Consider the following 24,244-nt stretch of genomic DNA (forward strand, 5'->3'; position numbering starts at 1 on the left):
TGAATGTTTTTCCCACCTTCTAAATTATTGGGAATTATCTATGTAATTTCCAGTCTCAGTTCTCAGGTCTTTTTGTTCAGTGACTGCAAAATTAGAAAGCTGGAAACAGTTGTAGTGCAAACATAAAATTTCGTGTCTCTCCATTCCCAGCTGAATGTCCTGCCAGCTGGACTAAAGTCAGTCTGTCCTTTATTGATTCTCCTTACCTTACGAGTCTTGTCACCTTTCCTCCATCAACCTGGGCTACCAGCCTCAGCAACAGCATGCAGTTTGCCTATGTTGATATTATTCTCTAGTTGAGGTACTCTGGGAACTGGGAACTAACTGCAGAATTGAAAGTAGGTCTTTCACTTCCTTTATAAGTGCTTTAATTACTAGACTATTAAATGCAGATCAGAAACAGAGCTTTCCTCACCACCTCCTTCATGCTGCTAAAGAACGATCCTTACTTGCTCTGCAGAGTCTGGATGTCAAATGAGTGAACTGCTCAAGTGCAGCCTTAAACTTGGAACCCAAACTGCAGAAGTGCACAGCAGTTCAGTGTTTTCTCTCCGCCCCTACCTTGTGCTTCATTATATTTTACTGTCATTTTTTTTAAGCAACTTAATGCTTGGTGTACAGGAAAACAGCAGAATACAGCATCATATTTTGGAAGTTTTAAGATTTGTACTGACTATAGGAAGCCTTTATGCATGTCATAATACTATCTGACTCATTCTGCAGTGGAAGTCACAGCTGTTCTTGTTGTGCCTAAACTGGGCAAATTGCTAACGTGAGCTTATTTTGTTTTACTGTTTAAGATGGTTTGTTGCTTATATCACAGCATAAAAACTGTTTCACATCTTAACTTATAGGTGTTCTGGGAAGCCAGCTGGTATGAATTATGAGCCTTTATCACTACTGCAAAAGAATTGAAACCGAGCCAGATCTTTAGCATTATTTCCTTGAGTTTTTGTATTGTTACTATTTTGTCTACAACTGTGGAGAATCATACAACCACTTCCAGAAAGACATCTGTTCACATTGAACACAGTAATAGCTACCCCCCAATTAGCCAATTACAGTTTCTGTATTGTGTTACGAACATTATGATTTCTTTTAAAAGTCTTTGGAAGCCTCTAATGTTTTATACGCAGTATTATCATTTGTGTGCAACAATTTCAAATTCTGTCCTTTTCTGATGTCTCTGATTTAATAGGGATATTCTTTCGTTGCACCTTCTATTTTGTTTAAACGCAATGCAGCTACAGTAGATCCTGTTCAGTTTTATGTTGGGGATGAAAGACCTGGAACCACAACTATTGCCAGAAGTGCTATGATGAAGGTAATAATAATATCAAGAGCTAAATTAATTTGGTTAACTTGGAACTGCATATAACTTTCAAAGCAGCAATCACAAGCTATGCCACAGATTACAAAACAGTCATTATGCATTTATCTGTTCTCTGTAATGGCTCCTCAGATGATCCAAGCATATAATTTGCATGTGGTACTATTAAGAAGTGGTTGAAGTTTAGTCTGAAAAATGAGATAGTTGTCTAGTTTTCCAGAAGACTGAAATATAATAATAGTAGTAATTTGACTCCTGATAGTTCTTATTCATCTAACCATTGTAGATATTTTTGAAAGTACTTTAATTGTGTCAGAATTCCTTCTATGATGTATTTGCCCAAAAGTACATATAGTTGTGTGAATCCTTATAAGAACAGACACTATTGTGATGTCTTCAAACAAGCACGTAGTTTTGTGAATAAATGTATGTACGACCATCTTTGATCCTGTTTGTCTGAATATTTTGTACCTTAAGCTATTGTAGTACTAATACTTTGTTTAGTGACTGTTTTTTTAAAGTAAGATATAGTTTTTGATTGTTAAAATAAACTTTATGCATTTTATTAAATAGAAGTTAAGCTTATATTTTATCAAAAAGAGAGCTCTTTTACAATTTTAAATGTAGATGAAAAATTCTCACAAAACTTTACTCTTTGTCTTTGACTGTGTATACTAAAAGTATTCTGCAGAACTAAATACAGACAGTTTCCTAACAGGACTCTCCATTTTTTCAACATTATGAACTGGATCTGAAAGAGAAACCATTGGGAGAAGGAAGTTTTTCCATTTGTCGAAAGTGCTTACACAAGAAAACTAGCCAAGAGTATGCAGTAAAAATAATTAGCAAAAGGTATAAATATTCTATAAGACCATAAAAATATTTTCTTTGCTTACTGTCACCTATGGATTAGAATAATGCTCGCTATATTTTTGAAGGTGGAAAAATAACCTTAAAATATCAATTCTGAAGAATCTAGAGAAACATATAGTAGTAACCTTTAAAAATTCTTTTTTAAAGAGCCTTTTGAAATAAAATGTTATTTTTTGCTGGGGAGGACATGAGAAGAAGAGGGCTTTTCTGGTTCATAGTTGTACTCTACCTGTGTTTTCCCCAGGTTTGCTTCAAACCAGAGAAAGGTGTAAGTTCCTCTTGTCTTTAGACCTAAGTAAACTGTAGGTTTATGCTAGTTCCCTTTTCTAGGCAGTCCAACTGATTTTCTAGGCCATGGTTTTTAAGAAGTATCTATAGTTTGGTTTCCCTTGGATCTAATTAATTTGTGTGTGTGTGTGTGTATGCATGCACATGCGAACGCGTGTGTGTGTAAAATGTAATTAGACCATCGAGTTTTACATTACATCTGTTTCCTGGATGTTCTGAAGAGAACACCACAATGGAGAGGCAGCTGTCTCACTTTGCTCAGGGGGACCATCTGGTACTTTTCCAGAATAGATTCTTCTGGCAGTTTCTGCCCAGAGAAAAATAAAGACAAAGGGTTCTTTGAGGATTGGATGGGTTTTTAGCTTCATTTTGCTCAATATTCATTATTAAATATGTCCCTAGCATGTTGTACAGTGCTGGCAGAAAAGGGAAGGGAAAAGCGTAAATGTTCTACCATCAGAATGAGAGTTCACAGAGATCTCTTCCTCCAAGACATTTGGCTGTACCTCTGTTTTTCTAGAGCCTAGAAGTAACTGTCCACCAGACTTAAGTGTTTGTTCACATGCCTTTTGAATGGGATAAGGGCGTGTGAGCAAGCATTCTAAGGTCTTCTGTGATTTATGGTGACATAGTCAAAAGTATTAGTGGAACCTACAGAGAGACTCAAATGACCAGGCACTAGCAGTGGGATTCAGTTCCTTAAACACAGGCATCAATCTAGTGCCATTTTAGCATCCGTTGGTGTCCTATGAGTCCTCCAATTTGCATCAGTCTGGTGACTGCTACTAAACCTTTATGTAGATGTCTTCATGGCTGGTGTCTTCCAGGCTCTCCTATGCTTAGGTAACTGAATCCTATTATAGGTATGTATTTTATTCACCCTGTCAACTTCATTAATCAGAATTTCACTCGTTACACTGGGACCTTAGACAATCAGTATGCAGTAGACACCTACATTAGGTATTTTAATTCAAGCATCTGCCTTGTGTCTACATTCAGATTTTTTTTTTTCTGTGGTGCAGGCAGAACTGCAGATCAGTATTCCCATCTCATCTTAAGGAGAAATCCATCTTAAATAATGGATTTATTGTTTCTAGATAAGAGTTAGCAAACTAGTATTGACTTCTGTCATAGATGTGAGCTTTTAGGAATGACATCCCTAAGTGATATTACAGGCTTTTTTGCTCTTTCTCCTTCATCTTGGTGGACCAGGCTAAATGAAGGTAAGAAGTGGTCTGCGTAAAAAGACTTTTTCAAGACTAAAGGCTGTGAGTCACTCAGAGCATGTTTATGTAGTATTTAGAGGTAGCAATAAACCTACACACTGAGTAAGTTGGCACAAACCAGCACAGAATGAGAAGCTGTTAAACAGTGAATAATACTGCTCTGAGGACCACAGTAGTAATTCTTGCTAATAGGAAAAGCATGCTGAGTTTTTACTAACTTTTTTGCCTCAGTCAGACAGTCTTTTAATCCTACCCATTAAAGATACCAAAAAATTGGATCCTACACATGGGCAAACCTTCTCATGGTACTTGGGATGAAAGCTAAGATCAAGAGTTCCTCTGTGTTTTTGCTTTTAGTACTGCTGGATCTGCCGCCATACAACAATTTGATTTTTTTTTCCTGTTTTTCTGAAGCCCCATGAAACAATGGATTCCTGTACACTTGCTTGAGTTACTGTTTCAGAGCTCCTGTTGATTTTTCATAATATTGTCTGTCTACAAATCTGAGGTGGTAACTATTTATAGAGAAGAGATATTCAGAAAAATCTAGGCACAAATTTCAAAGGTTTATGTTCATGATATCGAGCCTTTTTTTCTCTGTTTCCCAGTCCACCCTCTCATAGTATTTTCTCTAGGAGGAAAAGATTATCTGAGACAGTTTTCGATTTTCTTAAGGAGCTGAAATCATTTTAATTTTAAACAACAAAATCAACAGAGGAACAGCTTAGTTCACTCCTGGATTATATGAAGTCCACAAAAACCCAGCTTTTTCTCGTACAAAATTCTCATCACAGTTCTGGTCTGAATTAGAAAAACAATTTTTATGAAACCAGAAATGCAGAACATGTGGTGAGAGAGATTCTGTCTGTGTTATTCATAAGACCATTCTCCTAAGCAGTACAAGATTAGCCTTTTTTAGTTAGTAGGAAAGAGTTTTGGCAAAAATTTTCATGCATTCTTGGTCCACACTAAATCAACATATTTATTAGAGAAAAACAAATTATTCTCCTCAGTCACCATTCATGTAGCTTTTATGAAGTTCACCACATTATTCTAGGGGTGATGGGGGGGGGGGACACGACTATAGATATTTAAGTACCTAAAAAAAATTGTGAATTGATTTTTGCTTTGGAGCAAGTCTCTTATCTGTTCCATTTTGGATTTTTCAATCCACATATTTAGGGTTTCATATGTATAACACAGTTCCTATATAGATGATGATACTGCTTTTTTCCTAGTAGGAGCTCATAGTTTCCCTAGAACTGTGGCAGCATTAGTCTTCTGTAAGAATGGAAAGTGTTGGGCCAATAATTTGAATCTAAAGATTCAAATTATAGCTGATATAGCTGAGCTAACACATTTGTAGGAACAGAGGTGAAGTCAAATTGCCCTGGACTAAGGGAAAGGTTTGTTTTAGATAGAAACTATTTTGTAATACCATTTCAGCTTTTGCTGTAGTAAGTTACAGTTGCATCAAAAACATTGTCTGATTTGGGTGTGGTTTTTCTTATGTCCTAACTTGCAGGGTTATGTGGAGAATTTTGCTCTGCTTACGTTGAATATGGTTTTAATTGCGTTCAAGCAGTTGTAATGTTCAAAAATCTGGATTGCAAACAATTAAATAGGTGTAACACTTTGAATGTGCAATTTGCTCAGTAAAATTGGTACAAAATGTTTGCTCAATTTTTCCAGAATGGAAGCCAACACCCAGAGAGAAATAACAGCTCTGAAACTCTGCGAGGGACACCCCAATGTAGTGAAGTTACATGAAATTTATCATGACCAGGTATTGTGAAGAAACTGTAATCACTATTTGCCAAACATATTGCCTTGTGATTTCCCAAGTACTTTTAGGAGTTAAGCATAATGTTATTGTGTAGGCATCTTTTTTCCTAGCGCTTTTATCTAATTCCAAAGATGAAGCAACAGTTCTGCATTCAAGGGAACCATCATTTACTTTTGCACATCAAAATGTATTTGAAAGATTGAGTCATGGATTCTGTTTCTGGTTCTGTCATTGGTCTACATAGTTAGTCATCCTACAATATATTCATGGAACTGTTTCCATGTCTATAAAACTGAGATACCTACTCACTTTTCCTGAAGGTGCCATGAATCTTAAAATATTTGTGAAGCTATTTGGAAATCTGCAGTATAACCTTTAATGATAAGGAAGCCTTTTTTTGGCATTTATTTAGTATAGCGCAAGTACACGTGTGTAGGATAAGGAACTTTTTTCACGTGTATTTGGGTAAAACAGCTATATTTGATAACACATTTAAAAAAAAAAAGTTCAGGTTGTTCTGAGAATAAATAGGCTACTCTCAACCAGCAAACCATTGTATTTTTATTTGCTCATGGTAATTTCCAGATTTTATCATCCTGATTACTCAGGTGCACAATATTCTGAAGTCCAGAACTGATCAGAATTTTTTAGTTATAACATTTCTGCAGTTTATGTCTGAGAAAGTTCCATTTTTTTTCTTTCTCTAGTATCAGTCTAATCAAATTATGTATTAGTAGTCTTGCTGCTTTCTGTATACAGAGCTATCTTTCTGTTCTTTAATACATAAATACTGTGCACCTTCTGTTCATGAAGTTTTTTTTTTTTTTAATAATTTCTTGACCTCTTCCCAGAGCTTTTTTTCCTTGGCTTGCAAATATTACATTTGTTACTGTCATTCGGGGGAAGGAAATGCTAGTGATGATCGCGTGCCTTTTGAGAATGCTAACTCCACTTTCCATTCCTCATAAAGCCTTCTGAGAAGTCTGCTATTTGTTTAATATCAAGACATTTGAATTGCGGTTGATGTGTGCTAATGTGTGAATTTCTAACATCCCAAGTTTTTCTTTATTGTTCTAGCTTCACACTTTTCTAGTAATGGAATTGCTGAAGGGAGGAGAATTGCTTGAACGTATTCAGAAGAAGCAGCATTTCAGTGAGACAGAAGCCAGTCATATTATGCGCAGACTTGTTTCAGCAGTGAGCCATATGCACGATGTAGGAGTAGTCCACAGAGATCTGAAACCAGAGGTATAGTGACTTTCTGACGCATTTTGGCCTTAAGTTATTACACTTTTCTACTTTTTTTTTAATAAAAAGTTATTGTTTTTACTTAGCAAATTCTGTAGGTATTTTTTTGTTCATAATAAAGGTAACTGTTACAAAGCATTTTAAATTTTGTAAACAATTAACACTGGAATGTGTTCGAAAACATTCCTTGTCTATTTGTGGACAGATTTTACTAGTAGTAAGTATATACTTACAGTAAAAAGCAGTTCACAAGAAGAGCTAGGGAGGTTGATTGCTTTGTCTGTACATTTCTACCTTCTGTTTGATCTTAATTCCCCTGTTGGGGCTTCTTTTGGATGCACCTACAAGACCCATCATATCCTCCCACTTAAGCACAACATGAATCACAAGCTAACACAGCCAACTAATGGAGATGTGTGATGTGAGTTCAGTGAATTAAGCAGTTTCTCTAAAGAAACAATTATATTATTTAATATGTATTTTTCAGTAATTAATTGTTATGAGCTTTCATAGTATTTTTACTGTGCTGCAGCATCTTGCCTTCCAGACAATTCAGTTTACTATATTATGATTGACCACTGGCTTTATTCTGCTTCTTGGAGCCAACATTTGCTCTTTCTACTGTTTTTCTTTGCCACCAATGGTCTTAGATAGGTGTTAGGTTTCTTTAGTCCAGGAATGGTGTAGATTCATGTTAGTTTGTCCAGTAAGGATGTTATATTGTATTGATATTGTAATACTTCAGGAAATAACTGTCAGTCTGCCTTTTAAAATGATCCACCATTCCTACTGATGCTTCATCCTCTTGTAACACAGCTTCTTGTGTTCTAAACACTGCTTCTGGTATATTACAAACTTGCCTCTCTTTATAGTAATTCAAAATCAACATGTAAAGAAGACTTCCAGATGTTGTTATTAGAGTGTTTTTTGAAAATCAGTCCAAAACCTGTGTATTTGAAGGTATCTCTTTAGTGGAGTCTGTGTAATAAGTAAGCAATGAAATAAAAAGGGCTACTATGAAATTCCATTGTGTCAGTTGAAAACATGACTCTTAGAAAGAATTTCTTTGCTCACACCATAAAGAAAACAGCTTTTGAAACAAGTCATTGTTGAATGGACAAAAAATAAAAATGCTTTTTCTCATCTTCTAATTTTACTGGTATTGCCAGCTTAAAAGGCCAAGTTCTATAAAGCAGGGTTTCAGCTGCATCATAAATTCAGCAGTCTTCAATTCTACATCATGTTAAAGAACAGAAGCCTGGGAAGTCACTGTAATGAAGGGTTATTTAGCGAACAACTTGCAGGATGCATTGCTTCCACTGAGCCTCCACAGAGCTGGACTCAACCAGCCTGTCTACTTCCTGCTTGTTGTTTTGAAAGTTACTATTTTAGGTTCAGACATGAACTTAGTATGGGATATGCAGGCATCCCAATATAGATGCGGTTAGTGCATCTTTCTGTTAAAAGATATATAGAAAATTATGTTGCTCTTGTTGAAAAGTACTGGAGAGGAAAAAAAATCAGGGAATACACACAAAAAAAAAAAAAATATTCATACAGCATATGTGACCATTTGGAGGAATGATCAGTAGAGGAATTTGGGGATTGGTTCTTTGAAGTTACCATTGATCTGTGAGTTGGGGTCCAAAGATATTAGAAAATATACATCAAGACAGATCTAATGTTTACATGTCCTTAAACTATATACGGACTATAGCTTTAAGTGTGGGTGTTTGAGAAACATGCTATATTTACCTAATCAACAGAACAGTCAACCCAAATTAGGACATTTGGACTGTAACTTTTTCTGTACATAACCAATTTCATTTTCAGCTCAAGAATGGAGGTCTTTTTAAAACAATGTTATTGAAATTCTTCATTTATTTATTGGCTATATGCCTTCACCATTGAAAAAAAGATGATTGTATTAATTACCTATCCTCATTGTCTTAATATTTTTGCTGTCTACCTTCAGATACATTTTTGCACAACATTTTAGTATGGAAAATTGACTTTTCTGATTGTGAGTTAACCTATAACAACAGTACAGAATGAAAAAATACTGTTTTATAGCAACTGTTACCTCTTATACATAATGGATACTCTCAGGTTTTCCGTATTGATCTGCTTGCGGTCTAGCAATCATTTTTTCCCTTCATGGAGAGTTTAAAATTAATTATTTTGTATTCAGTCATTCACTTTTTGTATTACAGAATTACATAAGGCTGTAGGATTTCTTATACTGAGACTTTCCTTAGCATTGCATAGATCAAACTGTGAAGGTAACAGCAAATTTTTCTCCTCTCTCTTCTCTCAAAAGTTCAATGGGAGTTAGAAATCAGTAACTTCATCTTGGCCTCAGCCAGTTTCCTGAAGACTTAGCTTCACTCTTGGATCTTTCTTGAGAAATATACAGAGAGAAAAGAATAGATTGCCTTAAATACTCTTCTGAACTGACAGTTTGTCTTTCGTCAAGTCTGTGATGCCACGTTCCAGCTGTTAGGCTGAAATTTTCAGGACCAACTGTACTAAAGTTTCATTTCCTTGGTGTGAGGAGTAGGCTTGGCTTGAGATTGCTCTGTTTGGTGACCTTCTGTGCTTAAATGGCATTGATCCCAAGTCTCACAGAAAACTTATCTCTGTTGCTTTTGAGATTCATGCCAGACAGCTGTTGATACACAACTGAGCAATTGATGCACTTTCTAGTCCTCTGTCCTTCGCTTTCAAATTATTATTTTGGATTTCTGTGCTCTTGTGGTAATATGACTTCAGCACGTTACCACTTGAGGACCAAAGACCTTTCAGTCCCAAGACAAGGCATGTACCAAGAATTCCACTTACAAGAAAGCTGTCATTCACAATATGCCAGAAGGAAGTGGAAGCTGAAGAAAATTTCTCTTTGTCTGTGGAAAAGACAGTTGTTCATTTCAAGCTTTTGTCTTTGAAACTTCATGACTGTTTAGTGTGTTGTCTTTGCTTTTTTTTCTTGTCAATGTTCCACAAATTATTTTTCCCATTGGTCTCTGCTAAATACTCATTTTCATTAATACTCCCAGGCAGAACTATTCTAACTTGCAGATACACAGGAGGCAAATCTACACATTGTGTTTTCTTATATCCCAGAGTACCGGTATTTGTACTTTTCCATTTTTTCCAGTGTTTCCCAGTGCCTATTTACATAATGAGATTTTTTTTTTTTTAGTAATAGATGTAGAATAGAAGTAACTGTTGTGTTCTAAACAATTTTCTAACCAGTGCTAGTATTGATTTTGTATTTGCTTTTCAGAATTTATTGTTTACAGATGAAAGCGATAATTCAGAAATAAAAATAATTGATTTTGGCTTTGCTCGTTTAAAACCACCTGATAATCAGCCTCTGAAGACTCCATGTTTTACTCTACATTATGCTGCCCCAGAGCTCTTGAATCACAATGGTTATGATGAATCCTGTGACCTCTGGAGTTTGGGGGTCATTCTGGTAAGTGATTGGGTTTTTAAAATTATAATGTTATTGTATGTGTTTACTTTTTATTGAAATGCAAAGGACTTGATGCAGTTTCAGAATTGAATTGGATACATGATGCATTTGAGTGAGATGAAGATACTGCTGCACAAACAATAGGTTCCAAAGACAGATATTTTCAAGGGGTGGAGGCGTGTCGTTTATTTGTTTTGTTTTGTTTTGTTTTTTTCCTAAGCAGTAAATTAAATTCAACATTTCTGTGTATGGAAAAACAGTCTGGTTCTTAGAAATATTCTTGTTAAGAGATTTTGCAGGCATCCATATAACCTTCTGAGATTTTCAGTTTAGAGAAGGAGTCAGTCTGCATTCTGATTTACAGAAAAATTATTTTCTATAAAAGTAACCTGGGTAGAAATACCATCATGTTTTGATTATAGTTTCCTGAAACTTATGATTGCTTTTTTTTTTCTAACAAGGGCTCCAGAGAAAGTCTTGCTTGTTTTAAATTTTTTATAGCCTTGAGGATGCGGAAGTTTTATTGTATAGCGCTGGTGATGCTGTACAGACAACAGCAACTGCATATTTAGGGTTGTCAATAAACATATGGTGTTTGTTAATATTATTTTGTTCTTATGACAGTATACAATGCTATCAGGACAGGTACCATTTCAGTCTCAAGATAAAAGTTTGACATGTACTAGTGCATTGGAAATTATGAAAAAAATTAAAAAGGGAGAATTTTCCTTTGAAGGAGAAGCTTGGAAAAATGTTTCTGAGGAGGCCAAGGAATTAATTCAAGGTATGTATTTACAAATTCTTCATGCATCTTCTATTTCCAGCTGCAAAGATAAGATTTAGAGAGCTGTACAGTATCTGGATGCTCTGCCTAACCTGACAGAATAGTATCCACAGCTTGAGCTATGTACTTACCCCAATGCTGATAGTTTAGCATTTGCATTTCTTGGGGTTGGAAATAAATGAAGAGCTTTAAAGAGAGTGAAGCCATTTTAAAACATGTTTAAAAGCAGAATTTTTCTTTTTTTTTTTTTCTTTTATTTTTGGTTTTGTAAACCACAATATTTTAAAATGTTTTAAAAGGTGAGCTTTTTCAGAACACAAATGCATTGCTATTGTCTTTTCTTTGGACTATGTTTTTATGTGAGTTTACTAAGGCTTCTGAATTGCTGAGCTGCTTTGCTTGCATTTGCTGTATGTTCCCTTTCAGCATTCTGGGCATCTAATTAGGTTTTAGATATGAGATAGACACCATTCTTAATTCTACTAAGGTGAAGTTCTGAATTTGTACAGAAGCAGGCTTGGAAGGATTTTTTCTGCCAAAAATGTAGGCGTCTCCAGATTCAAACGTAAGTGGATCATGCTGAGGATGTGGATCGTTCTGAGTGCTACTCAGAATGTTCTGAGTGTTACTCAGAATGTGGATCATTCTGAGGGTTACTGTCTTGAATTTCATCCTAGGCAGGTTCTAAGTGAACAAATCCTTTTGTAGTTCTGAGTTCACATGACAAGGAACATGAGTTATCAATCCAGGAGCAATTTCTTGCATTTAATGATTATTCCGGAATGGGTGATTGTTTAACATTCAGTGAACTTTATCTAGGATAAATATTGGCATATCTAGGATAAATGTTGTCATGACTTCATTATCCAAGTCACATGTTATCTGTTAAAAGGGGATAAATAGCTCACAAATGAAGAGAATGTAATGTATTTCTACTAGGACTTCTAACAGTGGATCCAAACAAAAGAATTAAAATGTCCAGCCTGAGATACAATGAATGGCTTCAGGATGGTAGCCAGCTGTCATCCAACCCTCTAATGACTCCTGATAACTTAGGCTCTTCAGGGGCTGCCGTGCATACATACGTCAAAGCCACTTTTCATGTAAGTTCTAAGAAGTCTTATATCGTGTCCTTAAATTTTGTACTGTGTTGTTTGGTATGTTTTTTTCTTTCTTAAAGATATGTATTTGTCCTTATAATTCAGTGATTACCTATAAATGCATTTTTTTTTTGTCTTCTCCAAACATTTATGAGTGAGTACAGTGAAAACATGAATGATGAGGCAAGAATAAATTTCTTGGAGACATTTACATGTATACTAATGAGGTTTCAGGGTTTGAGAGGCAGCTGTTCATGAAATATCTATATTAATACTCTATTTCTTAGAGAAATGTATTAAAAGGTCTTCCAGCTTTTGTAGAAAAGAGAAGAAACTTTCTATTTAACGTAAGTCACTCTTGGAATTTTTGATCTTGTGATTACAAAGTCAGTGTCATATTTTTTGAATATACTTATTTCATATTTTTAATTTCATGGATAACTTTTTAGTAGCCTTGCTTACCCATCAATACCTATTTATTTTAAAAAGTTCAAATTGCAACTGTATTAAACAAACATAGTATTGATTCTCATTATTCCTTCTACAGAAAATAAACCGAAACTGAGCATATTTGTAAAGAAATACCGGTATACACATTACCAAGAAGAGAAAAAGAAAATAATAGGTTTTTTTTGTTTGTTTGTTTTTTTGAGAGGTCCCAAGATAGCAAAATTATTTGGGCTGAAGGAAAAAAGTGTAATTAAAATAAGTGTAGTTTCTGAAAAATGTAGTCTTAATACAGTTTAAGTCATAAAAATACTTCTAAATGTAAAAGAACGAGGACAGGAAGAAGTTAACAATGTCATGTATTATTCAAGTACAGTATGATGAATTGGGTCTTAGATACATGCAAAGGCCAGTAAAATTATTGTTGTAGCTAAAATAATAATTAGTAGGAATCTGTCAAGAAATTACAGTGTATCTTATAACTTACCATAGAGCATTCATGATAACCTATGAGCCATTAAATGTCTTAAACCTTTTAAAAAGCTTAGAATTACCTTTTATTTTTAAACAGGCCTTTAACAAGTACAAAAGGGAAGGATTTTGTCTCCAGAATGTTGACAAGGCACCTCTTGCAAAGAGAAGGAAAATGAAAAAAACAAGTACAAGCACAGAGACACGTAGCAGCTCCAGTGAAAGTTCACATTCTTCTTCCTCGCATTCTCATGGTAAAACTACACCTACAAAGACACTGCAGCCAACAAACCCTACAGACAGCAATAACCCAGAAACCATCTTCCAGTTCTCTGACTGAAAAGCAGAGAATATCTTGTCTCGAAGATTTACACAGTTATAAACTTGGTAGTACCTTTATTGTCTTCTCCCACCCTTCCTCCCTGTGGCTTACAGGCTACAGAAATGTCTGTCGCTTTAAAAATGTATTTCAATCATACCTTTTTAGCTTTGTATTTCAATACATTTTTTTAGCATTAAGTTTGGTATCACTGGATATGGTATAATGCTATTATACAATCAACATTGTATTCTCTTAGGGATAAATTACTAGTGTGCAGTCAAGCTCATGTTAAAGAGCTATGCTGCTCTTGGTACAGCTTGGAGGAAAACTGTTTCTCAGTGTCAGAATCTTTGTCCCGGTTTCTTCCCCACTGTTGAAAGAAAGAAAAACTCTGTAAAACATATAGAACTCTTGGATCTTCAACTTTTGCCCAGCTGTGTGAAGAATGTCACAGCATTTGATTCTTCCTGCACATAAGGAATCATTGGTACAATGCACCAAAGCAGTATAGTACTTCAAAGCCTCTTAAATTTGTGATTACATTCTATCCCATTTATTTGAATTTTAATAACAAAATGAAGTGTTATGCAACTCTTATGTTGTTTTGAAAAGTTACTCCATATGTCTTGTTTTAAACAACTGAGAATATGTCTTAGATTTTTTTTTTTTATTTATTTAATTTTTAAAAACCATCTAGGGTAAAAGTTGTCTGATAAGGTGAGGTGTCTAGTACTGTGATACAGTAATTTTTATTTCTACTTTTTGAAGTTATTAACTTTTAAAATGTTTTACAGATTCTAAAATGTAATGATAGAAAGTGAAATTTCATATTGAATGTTTGGAAAATGGTCACGTGTTAAAATATCTATTTCAAGAATTAACTATAATTTATATTTTCTTTTTATATTTACACAATAATTTTAAAATACTGAGATTTTTTTAAAGATACAAAAACTCCAGTTTCAACATTTGTTATTATAGGGTCCATACAAATATGTATCAAGTTATTTGAATTTTGCATTGTGCAAATACAGCAGTTTAATAGTGACTGTAAAATATTAGAATATATGTTTTCTTTTTTGCACTTTATAACATCAAAATGAGATGTTTTATTATAAAGTGCACTCAGATTTCTCTTCCTACAAGGTGCTGAGCACTGTTTTACGTGGTTGAATGACCTGAAGTCTACCTTATTTGGTGGTTGTGGTCATTGTGAAGGAGAATTCTGTACTTTGCAGGAGTGAATCCCTGTATATTATCCGCTGTTTTCATTCCTTACTTAAAACTGCAAAGCTCTTTCTATCTTGCTTTTACATTGTATATAACAAATACTAGACCTGGGCACCTTGTGTAGTGTAGATGTTAACAACTTATGCACTGGGAATACTAAAGGGAAATTATATTGAACACTGTGCTTCACAACTTGTTCACTGTGGTGTTCTACAGTGAAGTATTTCCTACTGTGATAGTATAGTATGTACATAACTGTTTGGAATCATAAATGTGACTTACAGAAACATCAGCATAAACTTTTAAATCAGCATATTTTATAAATTTATGGCGAGCCCTTTTATTGCTCGTATTCTCAATGACTAGAGATAACTTAAGTGCTAAAGAAGACTCCAGTTTTGCAAATGCTTACACTTGTAAGTTTCCACTGAAGTCAAAGAGAGTCCTTGTATAAAGTTAATCAAATGCCTAAATTTGTGTGATGGAAGACTAATTGACATGGGGATTTTGTTAACAGCTTGTTCTACCTTGAAGGAAACTAATTCAAACCCTATGCAAAAAGGTTATAGGAATTGTTTATATCCGTGGTTTTATTTATAGAATTACATCAGATATCAGTATTGACAAATACAATACATCCATGTTTACAGGGATTGTGTGTATCAAAACAAGGCTTTAAAGCCCAACATGTTTGTTCTGTGTTTCTTTAATATTAATAATGGCATTCTGATGTTTTGGAATTGCTCATGTGAAATAGTTTACTACTTTCTTGATGTGAATGTCAACAGTAATTGCAGCATTAATTTCAGGTTGATGTGAATATTGAGATTTGCACTGTTTATGTAGAAGTAGTATATTTAAAGATCAATATATGTGCTAATAACACAACCAATTTTAAGTGGCCGATGTTAAAATATTGAAAAATAATTGTCAATGTAATATATTCAGGTTTGCTTTCTGAATGCTCTCTTTGGAAGTGATCTCAATAGTGAACATGGCTCATTTGTAAAAGAATACTTTCCCTCTCCCCAATAAACTTGCTGTAAATACAAAAAACAATCCACAATACTTGTTATGCAGACAGTACAAGTCAATTGGGGTGGGAAGAGAAGGTTGTTTTTAAAGTTTGCACTTTGAGGAGTTCTTGGAATTTATTATCCTCATAGCGAAGACAACAAAAAAGCGATGTTGGGATTTGATTTCATCCAAGTGTAAGAAACCTTTGGCTACCAAATAGTTTTGGAATATTGTGACCCATCTGAAATGACTTTTTAAACATAATACGTAATCATTTGTTTCCCTCTTGGGAAGTTTAAGCTGATGCCTGACAAACTGATGAAATGAGAAAAAGGAATGTTCACACAAGATAATTGCTGGAGATGTTGGCTGTATTGTCAGGTGTTTTTTTTTCACACAGGTTTTGAGAGACGGTTTTGAAGCTAAAATTATTTGTATACAGCACTTGCATCAAGGACAACTTTTTCTCAAGAATATTTCTATTTCCTCTTTGTGGTCTAATGCTAGTTATTAAATAAAAATTTAAAAACAGGTAAATTCTTTTTGGCCTGGGTTAAAAAAAGGATCATTCTTTTTGGCCTGGGTAAGTACATTTAGGTGTTGTCTTGATGTGCTTTGAACTAGCTGCATGGGATAGCTGAAACATTATCACATCTGAATTTATACTGCCTCCAGGTATCAGGCCTCTTGAGGAGGTATGTTGGACACTAAGCTGCTTGAATTTATAGACAGGCGTCTTTACCTAAACAACTTCTGATTGCCATTTACCTTGATAAAGCTGGATTTCCAATCCAGGCAGCTCAAGAGTGGGTTCACTGTTCAGATGCAGGAGGTTAGTTGCTCTTGGCAGAAAGTTGTTCTGTTTCAGCTTAATCTGTTGCCTAGCCTGGCACTCAACGTATATAAAAACCATGGACCAAAGTTTTCATACTCTGTACCAGTATTTCAAATCTGAAATGTATAAGCTAATTTTCATTAGTACTATTATTACTTTATATTGCCCTGGTGAAAAGGCATTAAGCTGTAATTTGTTTATACTCAAATTAGATATCATTCATGGTGCTGTATGAGACTAACAACTTTATTGTCTACTAATGATATCTCTACTACTGTCATATGTAATGCAGTCAGCAATATTGTAGGTAGATTTCTTTGAAAGATGATATTTCTTATCAGTAAAAATTTAAGTAATTAGTATAATTATTTATATTAATCCAATCTTAGACATACTAGGTATTATGTTGGCAAAGCTATTTCTTCGTAATGCTTTTTGAAATATACATTTTGTAACTGCAGGTCTGTGAGTATATATGTATGTGTATCTAAACACGTGTGTCTATATATGATATTTTGGTCTTAAGGTGAAATTTTTTCTTATTCATCAGGTATTGTTCCAAGTATTTTTTCCAAAATAGTTGCCTTTATTCTTTTTCCCCATATACAGCAGTCTTTCTCAGCACTGTTTTCTTACTTTGCAGTACATTGAATTCTCTTCCTGCAGTTGGGATATTTGACCAAATATTCTGGATTGACAGAACAGCATGTAGTGCAGTTGCTTTTGCTGTAGAGAGATGTAAGTGCCTTGATCTTTGTCTACCTGTGAGAAACAATTCCGAGTTTGCTATTTTGACCCACAAGGCACTGGGTTCTATAAAAAAGAACAAACATGGAGCTGTTGGCTAGCTCTTCCCTGCCATCTCTCATTTTAATATATCACTTGTCCAGTAGATACTGGGAGTTCAGAACACCTGTGTAGAAAAGGAGGTTTAGGAATCAGGATGATTCCAGTAGTGTGTACTAGGAAAAGAAGCAATGTTCTTAATTACATAGAGCAGTCTTGTTTGTTGTGCCTGGAAGCAACAAGAGCAGAGAAATGTAAGACACCCCAAATAATGTAAATTTTAATAAAACCAACGTTTTCTGATGGCTTTCATGTTCTTTGTGGTGGAAAAGGAAGTTTCTAGCTGTCTGGGAACCAACGGTAAGTGAGATGAAATGGTACAGGCTTGTCTTACAGTTTTGTCACTCACAAGGCCATTTCTGGTCCTTTTTTCAGGCACCTGCTCCACTTTTTTCTTATTTCTGGTGTTGATATCACCACTCAGCTAATGGAGGTCGGGAGAAATAAGTGCTGTCAACTTACTTGAGGCATTGTGTTTAGCACTGAGAATAAAAGGGATTAATTGATTTCAGAGTAGAAGTAGCAATGAAGCACTGCAAAACCTAGTATACTATAATCCTATGATTTTAAAAAACTAATACTTTATTCAGATGTAAAAAGGAATCCATACTATTCACAAATAAAATCACTTCTTAAATTGGCAATTGATCTGGCTGTATTAAAAAAGAGTCATGCAGAGGTCTGCTTCTCTTGGAGAGCTCCTCAATTGCTAAGGAGCTGTTTAAAAAGCTATCACAGATGAAACTACAAACTGATTGTAAACCTGCATTTTTCTTAATACAGATATAGTTTTACTCCTGTCAACAAATCAAGCTTCAGAAAACCTTAATGTTGGCATCTCATTTATGTTCATCTGAATTTACCTTTTTCTTTTTCATTTAAAATGCATAATTGTCTTAGTATGGTTGTGAATGAAGGTTTATTTTCATAAGAAAGAGAACACCTAGGGTTTTAGGATAGGGCCTTATGAACAACCAAAAGTAGTCTGCTGGGAAAGATAATCACTATCTTCAGCTAGTTTATTTTTCCATTTATATATATATATACGTACACACATATATATGTTGTGTATGTGTATATATATTATACTTGCTGACCATAACTACATCTACCCTAGTACATTTTATATCAGTTATGGGTGTGATTTTGTATGTGACTCATTCAGCCATGATAAAGTAGCTTTCAAATGTAAAGTAGACATTGGAATTACAGCAAAGTAAGGAGGAAAGGAGTTAAAAAGCAATTATGTTTAAAAACTGGTATGAAGAAGGGACAATGCTGAAGGTTTGCTGCAAGTTACGTTGACAGGTGACCAGGAGATTGGAGTACCATTGTATGGGGTGAAGGAACATACTCACTAATAGCAGTAGTTATCTTTTTTTTTTCCTTTAAAATCAATATAGAGTGGGGAAGAGAAACTGAATTAATTCATAGAAGCAGTGACCTCAAAGCTTTTCTCAGATGTCTCCTTAATGATTTCTCATCCTTTAAATATATAGTTCAGCTGTGCATAACAGTTACTCTCTTGAAGCTATGCATAACCTGAGGGAACAGGATTCCACTGTCTGCTGCTAAGTTCATTGTACAGTCATTGTATAAATCAAAACTCAAGGTGCTATAGCCCTGCTGCTTTAAAGTTCAAATGTTAATACTGTGCTATTTAATATAAATTGCCATGTCAGTCTATCAGTATGCAGCCATGGCAGTTCACATGTTTTGATGTTAAGGACTGTCAGACTGAGAGGAAAACTTCAGATCTGTTGCAAGCTAACACCAAAGTGAGAAGAAACAGGTCTTTGATCTTACCTTACATCTGTATTGCAAAAACAAATAAAAGCCCAGCATTGGCTTTCAACCTTGGCAATCTTATCATTGAGGTGCTACTTCAGCAAACTTCTATTGCTTCCAAATATCCTTATTATATTTATCTCTTTAACCTGTACAGAAGGAAAGCTGTCTTTTGCTAGAGTCCCAGTAGAAGAGATCCTCCATAATTTCTACCTTTATCTCTGAAGCTGTAATGGCAAGAAATAAGTCGGTGAGGAATTCTGACAGCTGGTTATAAAGGAGCAGGCTGTGTAATTTGCAGTAAGTGGAATAGGGCATGCTATTTCTTGTTTCAGTGTGGGCAGGGAGGGAGAAGAGGAAGAGAAATGGAAGAATGGAATACTGAGAGCTCTTTGCCTCACCGTTCTGGTTGCAAAGCATTGCTTTTGAAGAAGGTACCTAAGACTCTACAAACTTAACTTGAAGTCTTCAGCTACTTAACTGCCAACTTGTTTCTTGGAGGGAAATGGCGCCATTTTCAAATTGTGAAGGTAGCAGTATGTACATGTCCAATGCTGATTTTCTTAACTCATTATATGTTAATTATCAAATTTTGATAATTTTTTATTATTGTGAAGATTTATTTCTTGCAAGTGTTCTCATCTCTAAAAATTTTTATTCACATCAATGAAGTGGAAAACCTTGCAGCAGAAGTTTACCAAAAGGCAAGCTGAATAATTGTAATGATTTATTTTACCCACTGTCAGGATATTCAGAAAATAAATATATAGCATTCTGATTTTGGATGTGGAAAAGAACTAGAAGAGAGGATCATTCTGTGAATGCAGTGATAGAAGAAATGCAAACAAGGTATTTTCTGGAAGACTGCTCAGAACTCATCGGAGATTTGCAGATCCAGATGCCAGCTGAATGTTCTTTTCTCTACAGCTGTTAAAGTCTAGCTGTGCTGATCCAGAGGATGGTAAGCCCATCCTGTTGGCCTGTCCTGTCAGAGCCACTGGTTTACAAAAATCTGTTGGTGGAATTTCTGTCTTGGAAGTACTTCCCTTTTGTAAGTCTTGCTGAGCACCGGGGAATGACCAGCAGCTTTTGGTAGATCAGGTTCTACAGCTGGGTTGGAATGATAGCTGTAATAAAGGTTTTGACCATCAGTTTTCTTCTCCCAGGTCATGGTGCTCAGAAATGGGAAAGCATTTTGTTGTTGTCCTAAATTGTATGATTAACCACTGTGATGGCTTCCAAGTTTGTGCAAAGTAATGCAGAGAAGTTTATCATGTCATTATGAACAGTTCAACCTTAGTTTCCCTTAGGAGAGATTCTGGCCAGAATTGTGCACAGCGTAGATAGCAGCATAGATGTTCCCTTTGGATGGCTGGTGATCTGCATGCCCTGTGTTCCCCTGACTCTTGAAGTCATGCTTGGGAACTCTAACAGAGAAGAGTTAAAAACTAAGCTGGGTATCTGAATGTTACACAGGTGGTACTTGGATGAAGGCAGTTATGTAGGTAATAACCCAGGACGTTTATTGGCTGTTGCATCATGCACAAATTTATGGCAGGAGGGAGAAGTATCTGAACAAGTTCCTAAGACAGACTGATAGTTTTTGGATCAGTGTGAACTATTACCAGTCTCCAGCACTGTCGGGAGCTTGTTTTTTGTTATTAGGTGTTTTGTTTTGGTTTTTTTTTGAGAAAAATGTGTGAATGTGTCTATGGTGTCATGCTATCAGTACACTTAAAAAACAAACAAGCAAACAACAACAAAAAACACACAACAAAACAATCCACATTCTTCCAGTGTACATTTGGGTTAAGTATGTTATGCATTTTTTTTAATTAAAAAAAAAATGTTTTTTACTCCCTATATTGTATACTTGGTTCTATTCCTTTCATAAGCTTTCTCTTTATGTTAAACCTTTTATCTGTTCAATTTCTCTAGTGTTTCTAGCTTAAAATATGCCAGTCGGTGAATATTATTCTTTAGACAACTGTTATATGTGCTAAATGGAATTAATACGTTTAGAAGTATAAAAAGAACAATTATAAAAGTACGAAAGTAATCTTATATCTTAGAGTGAGTACAAACCAAGAAGTACAAATAGCAACTTCAGGCTTGGATCTAAACATGCTGGACAACGGGCATCAGATCTGACTGCGTGATTCAACTTCTATACTTTGAAGTAGGGGTAGGTCAGAAGCATGCAGGAGAGATCTGCTTTGTCCTACAGATGTGAAACTTCAAGTATTTTAGGAGCCTGTACTTGCACCCAGCAGGAGTGCTGAAAGGTTGAAAGCTGGCAGTTACTCCCTAGAAACTTTTCTCATTGATCATCGTTCTGATCTGAAGATAGAAAGTTAAAGCCCACAGACTGCAAAGTTCCTATCTTTCCCTAACCAACTGCAGTCACAGTAACACTATTGCTTTCTATTTTGTTTTTATCAATCAGCCTAAAAAGGCACATATATTCTTTTCCTGTTCTTTGATGATAGGTAAAATGATGTCCAGGGCAGTGAAGCAGACTGGAAATTACCCATTCGGTGGTTTCAAACACATGCTAGATGACCTTTCAGAGACTTATTTGATTGTGTTACTATCTATGACTGTGTATTAAATAAACTATGCATCAGTCCTAATCCTCCTTCCCTGGAAAGAGTTATTTTAACTTCTCACAGAAAGGAGCTATGACGTAGTAGAGTACGTGAAGAGGGAAATTTTTGATTTCTGGAGAATCTCAGGAAATGCAAGCAAAATGTGGCTCTCTGCTAACAATAACAAGTGTTAAGCAATAGAAATGTGAAAGGCTGAGATAAAGTAAATTGCAGTGTGTAAAGCCAACTGAATATAGCAGGAACGTAGGAGATGCCCTACTGAGTCGAACCAGTGAGACCAGGTGTAGGTGTACCATGGTTTGCAGAATGGCAGAATGATGCCCAATGCTTTGTTCTCGGTAGCCTTTCTGGTGATGAGTGACATTTTGTAGGCTGCCAGCGCACAGTGCACCAATGACTTCAGTGAACTGTAATCTCAGCAAACTGTGATTTTGCAGGGTATCAAATTTAAATCATCTTTTGTCAAGCAAATAACTTGCATTTGACCAATTCATGTTACTTGAAAAGCATACAGTTCAACTTCATGGAGACATGAAGCTGAAGAATCCACTGTCTCATTGATATTTAACCAAATAGTTAATTATCCTGATAACTTTTAAAAAAGATCTAATTTCTTATGTAAATTTGTTTGTCACAGGTCTCCAACTTTTGATTCTTATTTTCTCTATTAATCTATTAGTGTTTCATTTACATGTTTTATTTCCAAAACCTGAGAGCGGTATTGTGGTGGTTCTGCCAAGTGGTATGGTATAGACTGTTTAGGCCAGGTCTTACCACCTAACTGCAATGCAGAAATGGCAGATCACACTTCTGTTGCTGGGTCCACATTTGCCAGATCTTAGTGTTTCTACCTTTCTACCCATTTGAAGTACAGGTCTCCTGGAATTTGCCCTAGCTGATTCTAGGAAGTTTCCTCCCCTTTCTGCAAATGACCTTGCTTTTGGAAGACCATGTGTAACTGTGTTTGTAGTTTTCCAGGTTTTTGCCTAGGGTCATGTCAGTCTAGGTAGTCTTTACCCTGCCACTATTCTCTGTCTTCCTATAGCACAAGCACAACTCCAGCCTTCTCACAGGATGCCGCTGGCTTTCCCTGAGTTAGTCAGAAAGGCATGATGAGACTGAGGATGGCAACCCATCTATTCTATCTATAGAATCTAGTTCTACAGTCCTATGATTATGAATCCTTTGTTTTAGGACTGTTGAGTACAAATTCTGGATTTACTGTTTTTGAGAATTCTCTTCAGTTATTAACATCATAAAAAAAAAATAAAAAAGAAAAAGAAAAAAGATTAAGTACTTGATTTTTATTCTTTACAAACACAAGAAAAATATTTTCTGAGCACTCCGTTATCTATATCATAAACATTTTTCCTACCTCAAACTAGTGAGGTAGCTGGAATTTTGTCGTGAGATTTCATCCTCAGTAGCTGCTGATCTCTGTGGATTCCTGTGATTTATTTAGTTTTCATGCACATTTGTTGTAATACACACAACATAACATTTTCCATTGGTGTTTTTAACTGTAGTCTACTGGTTTAGAAACTTAGAAATTATATGCAGTTTTTGACTCCCTCTGGTGGTCTAACACTTAGTTGGCAAGTTGTTAAACTTGATACAGTAACAAGGACAAAGTTTGAATGCCATATGATACTAGATGCTTAAAATGTAACTAATATTGTTATCCCATGTGCATTTAAATAGTGATGGAGAAAATACTGTTGTTTATGAATAATCCATATTGTTTATTAGCAATGAACAGCTAGGACACATTGCAAAACAAAAATAATGAAAATTCGAATGCTTTCTTCTGTGTAACAATTCTATTTACTTGAAAGGATTGAATTTAGGTACTGGATAAGAGCTGTAACTCAGCTGCTGCACTCTGCTAGCTATACCAGTAATGTCAATGTCAGAAGCAGTTGATCTTTGTCTCTCCTTAAGTGGTCGCAGAAGTGCAGTTTGAAACACCAGTTATATAAGACAGCAATTCCTGTGTAGATGGAAATTGATCTTGGAACAAAACCTAAGTTTTACTTGGGCCAATAAAGTAATGCAATCAAGCAATTGTACTGCAGAAAGGAGAGCTACTTTATTCAGATTTAGGAAGGGTTTCCTATTTACTCAAATCTAGCTTCCTAATTTCCTAATGTTTAATAGGAATCTTGTTTTTATCTTTAATACATAGTTTAAAATGGTACAGGGCTCATTTGCTGTGCTGGATAGAACAAAATGAACCAAGAAGCAGTGCGCTAACTGAAGTGTAAAAAGGTTAGCTTGCATCTTTCTAAAAATACATAAAACGTTCTCCTTACCCCACCCTCCTTTTTTTTTTTTTTTTTTTTTTTTTTTTTTTTTTTTTAAATTCAGAATGCTTCTATTATGGCCACTTTTTTTGCATACATGAGTCAAAAAAATGTCTTTGCCACCAAGGTTCGATCTAAGAATATTGTTCTTCAGTTCAAGTGAGAGATTAAGATACAATTGGATAACATCCAGAAGTTAGCTAGAGTGTGTCTGCCAGTTTTGTTGTTGTGCAAGGACAACAGGAGACCCTCTTTTCTTGCAG

At 35.2% G+C, this 24,244-nt stretch overlaps 1 protein-coding gene across 2 annotated transcripts in view; it reads left to right on the forward strand.

Moving 5' to 3' along the window:
- RPS6KA5 (ribosomal protein S6 kinase A5) overlaps positions 1 to 14,228 on the forward strand; it is a 75,828-nt gene extending 61,600 nt beyond the window's left edge. For both annotated transcript variants that reach the window (XM_032188172.1, XM_032188173.1), the window contains 8 exons: positions 1,199 to 1,324; positions 2,049 to 2,182; positions 5,410 to 5,503; positions 6,581 to 6,751; positions 10,038 to 10,229; positions 10,854 to 11,013; positions 11,953 to 12,116; positions 13,132 to 14,228. In XM_032188172.1, coding sequence (XP_032044063.1) covers positions 1,199 to 1,324; positions 2,049 to 2,182; positions 5,410 to 5,503; positions 6,581 to 6,751; positions 10,038 to 10,229; positions 10,854 to 11,013; positions 11,953 to 12,116; positions 13,132 to 13,371 — 1,281 coding nt within the window. In that variant the 3' untranslated portion in view covers positions 13,372 to 14,228. The remainder of the gene's footprint in view (positions 1 to 1,198; positions 1,325 to 2,048; positions 2,183 to 5,409; positions 5,504 to 6,580; positions 6,752 to 10,037; positions 10,230 to 10,853; positions 11,014 to 11,952; positions 12,117 to 13,131) is intronic.
- The last annotated feature ends 10,016 nt before the right edge of the window (positions 14,229 to 24,244 follow it).

The sequence above is a fragment of the Aythya fuligula genome, chromosome 5, assembly GCF_009819795.1.
Source record: "Aythya fuligula isolate bAytFul2 chromosome 5, bAytFul2.pri, whole genome shotgun sequence".
NCBI lineage: Eukaryota > Metazoa > Chordata > Aves > Anseriformes > Anatidae > Aythya > Aythya fuligula.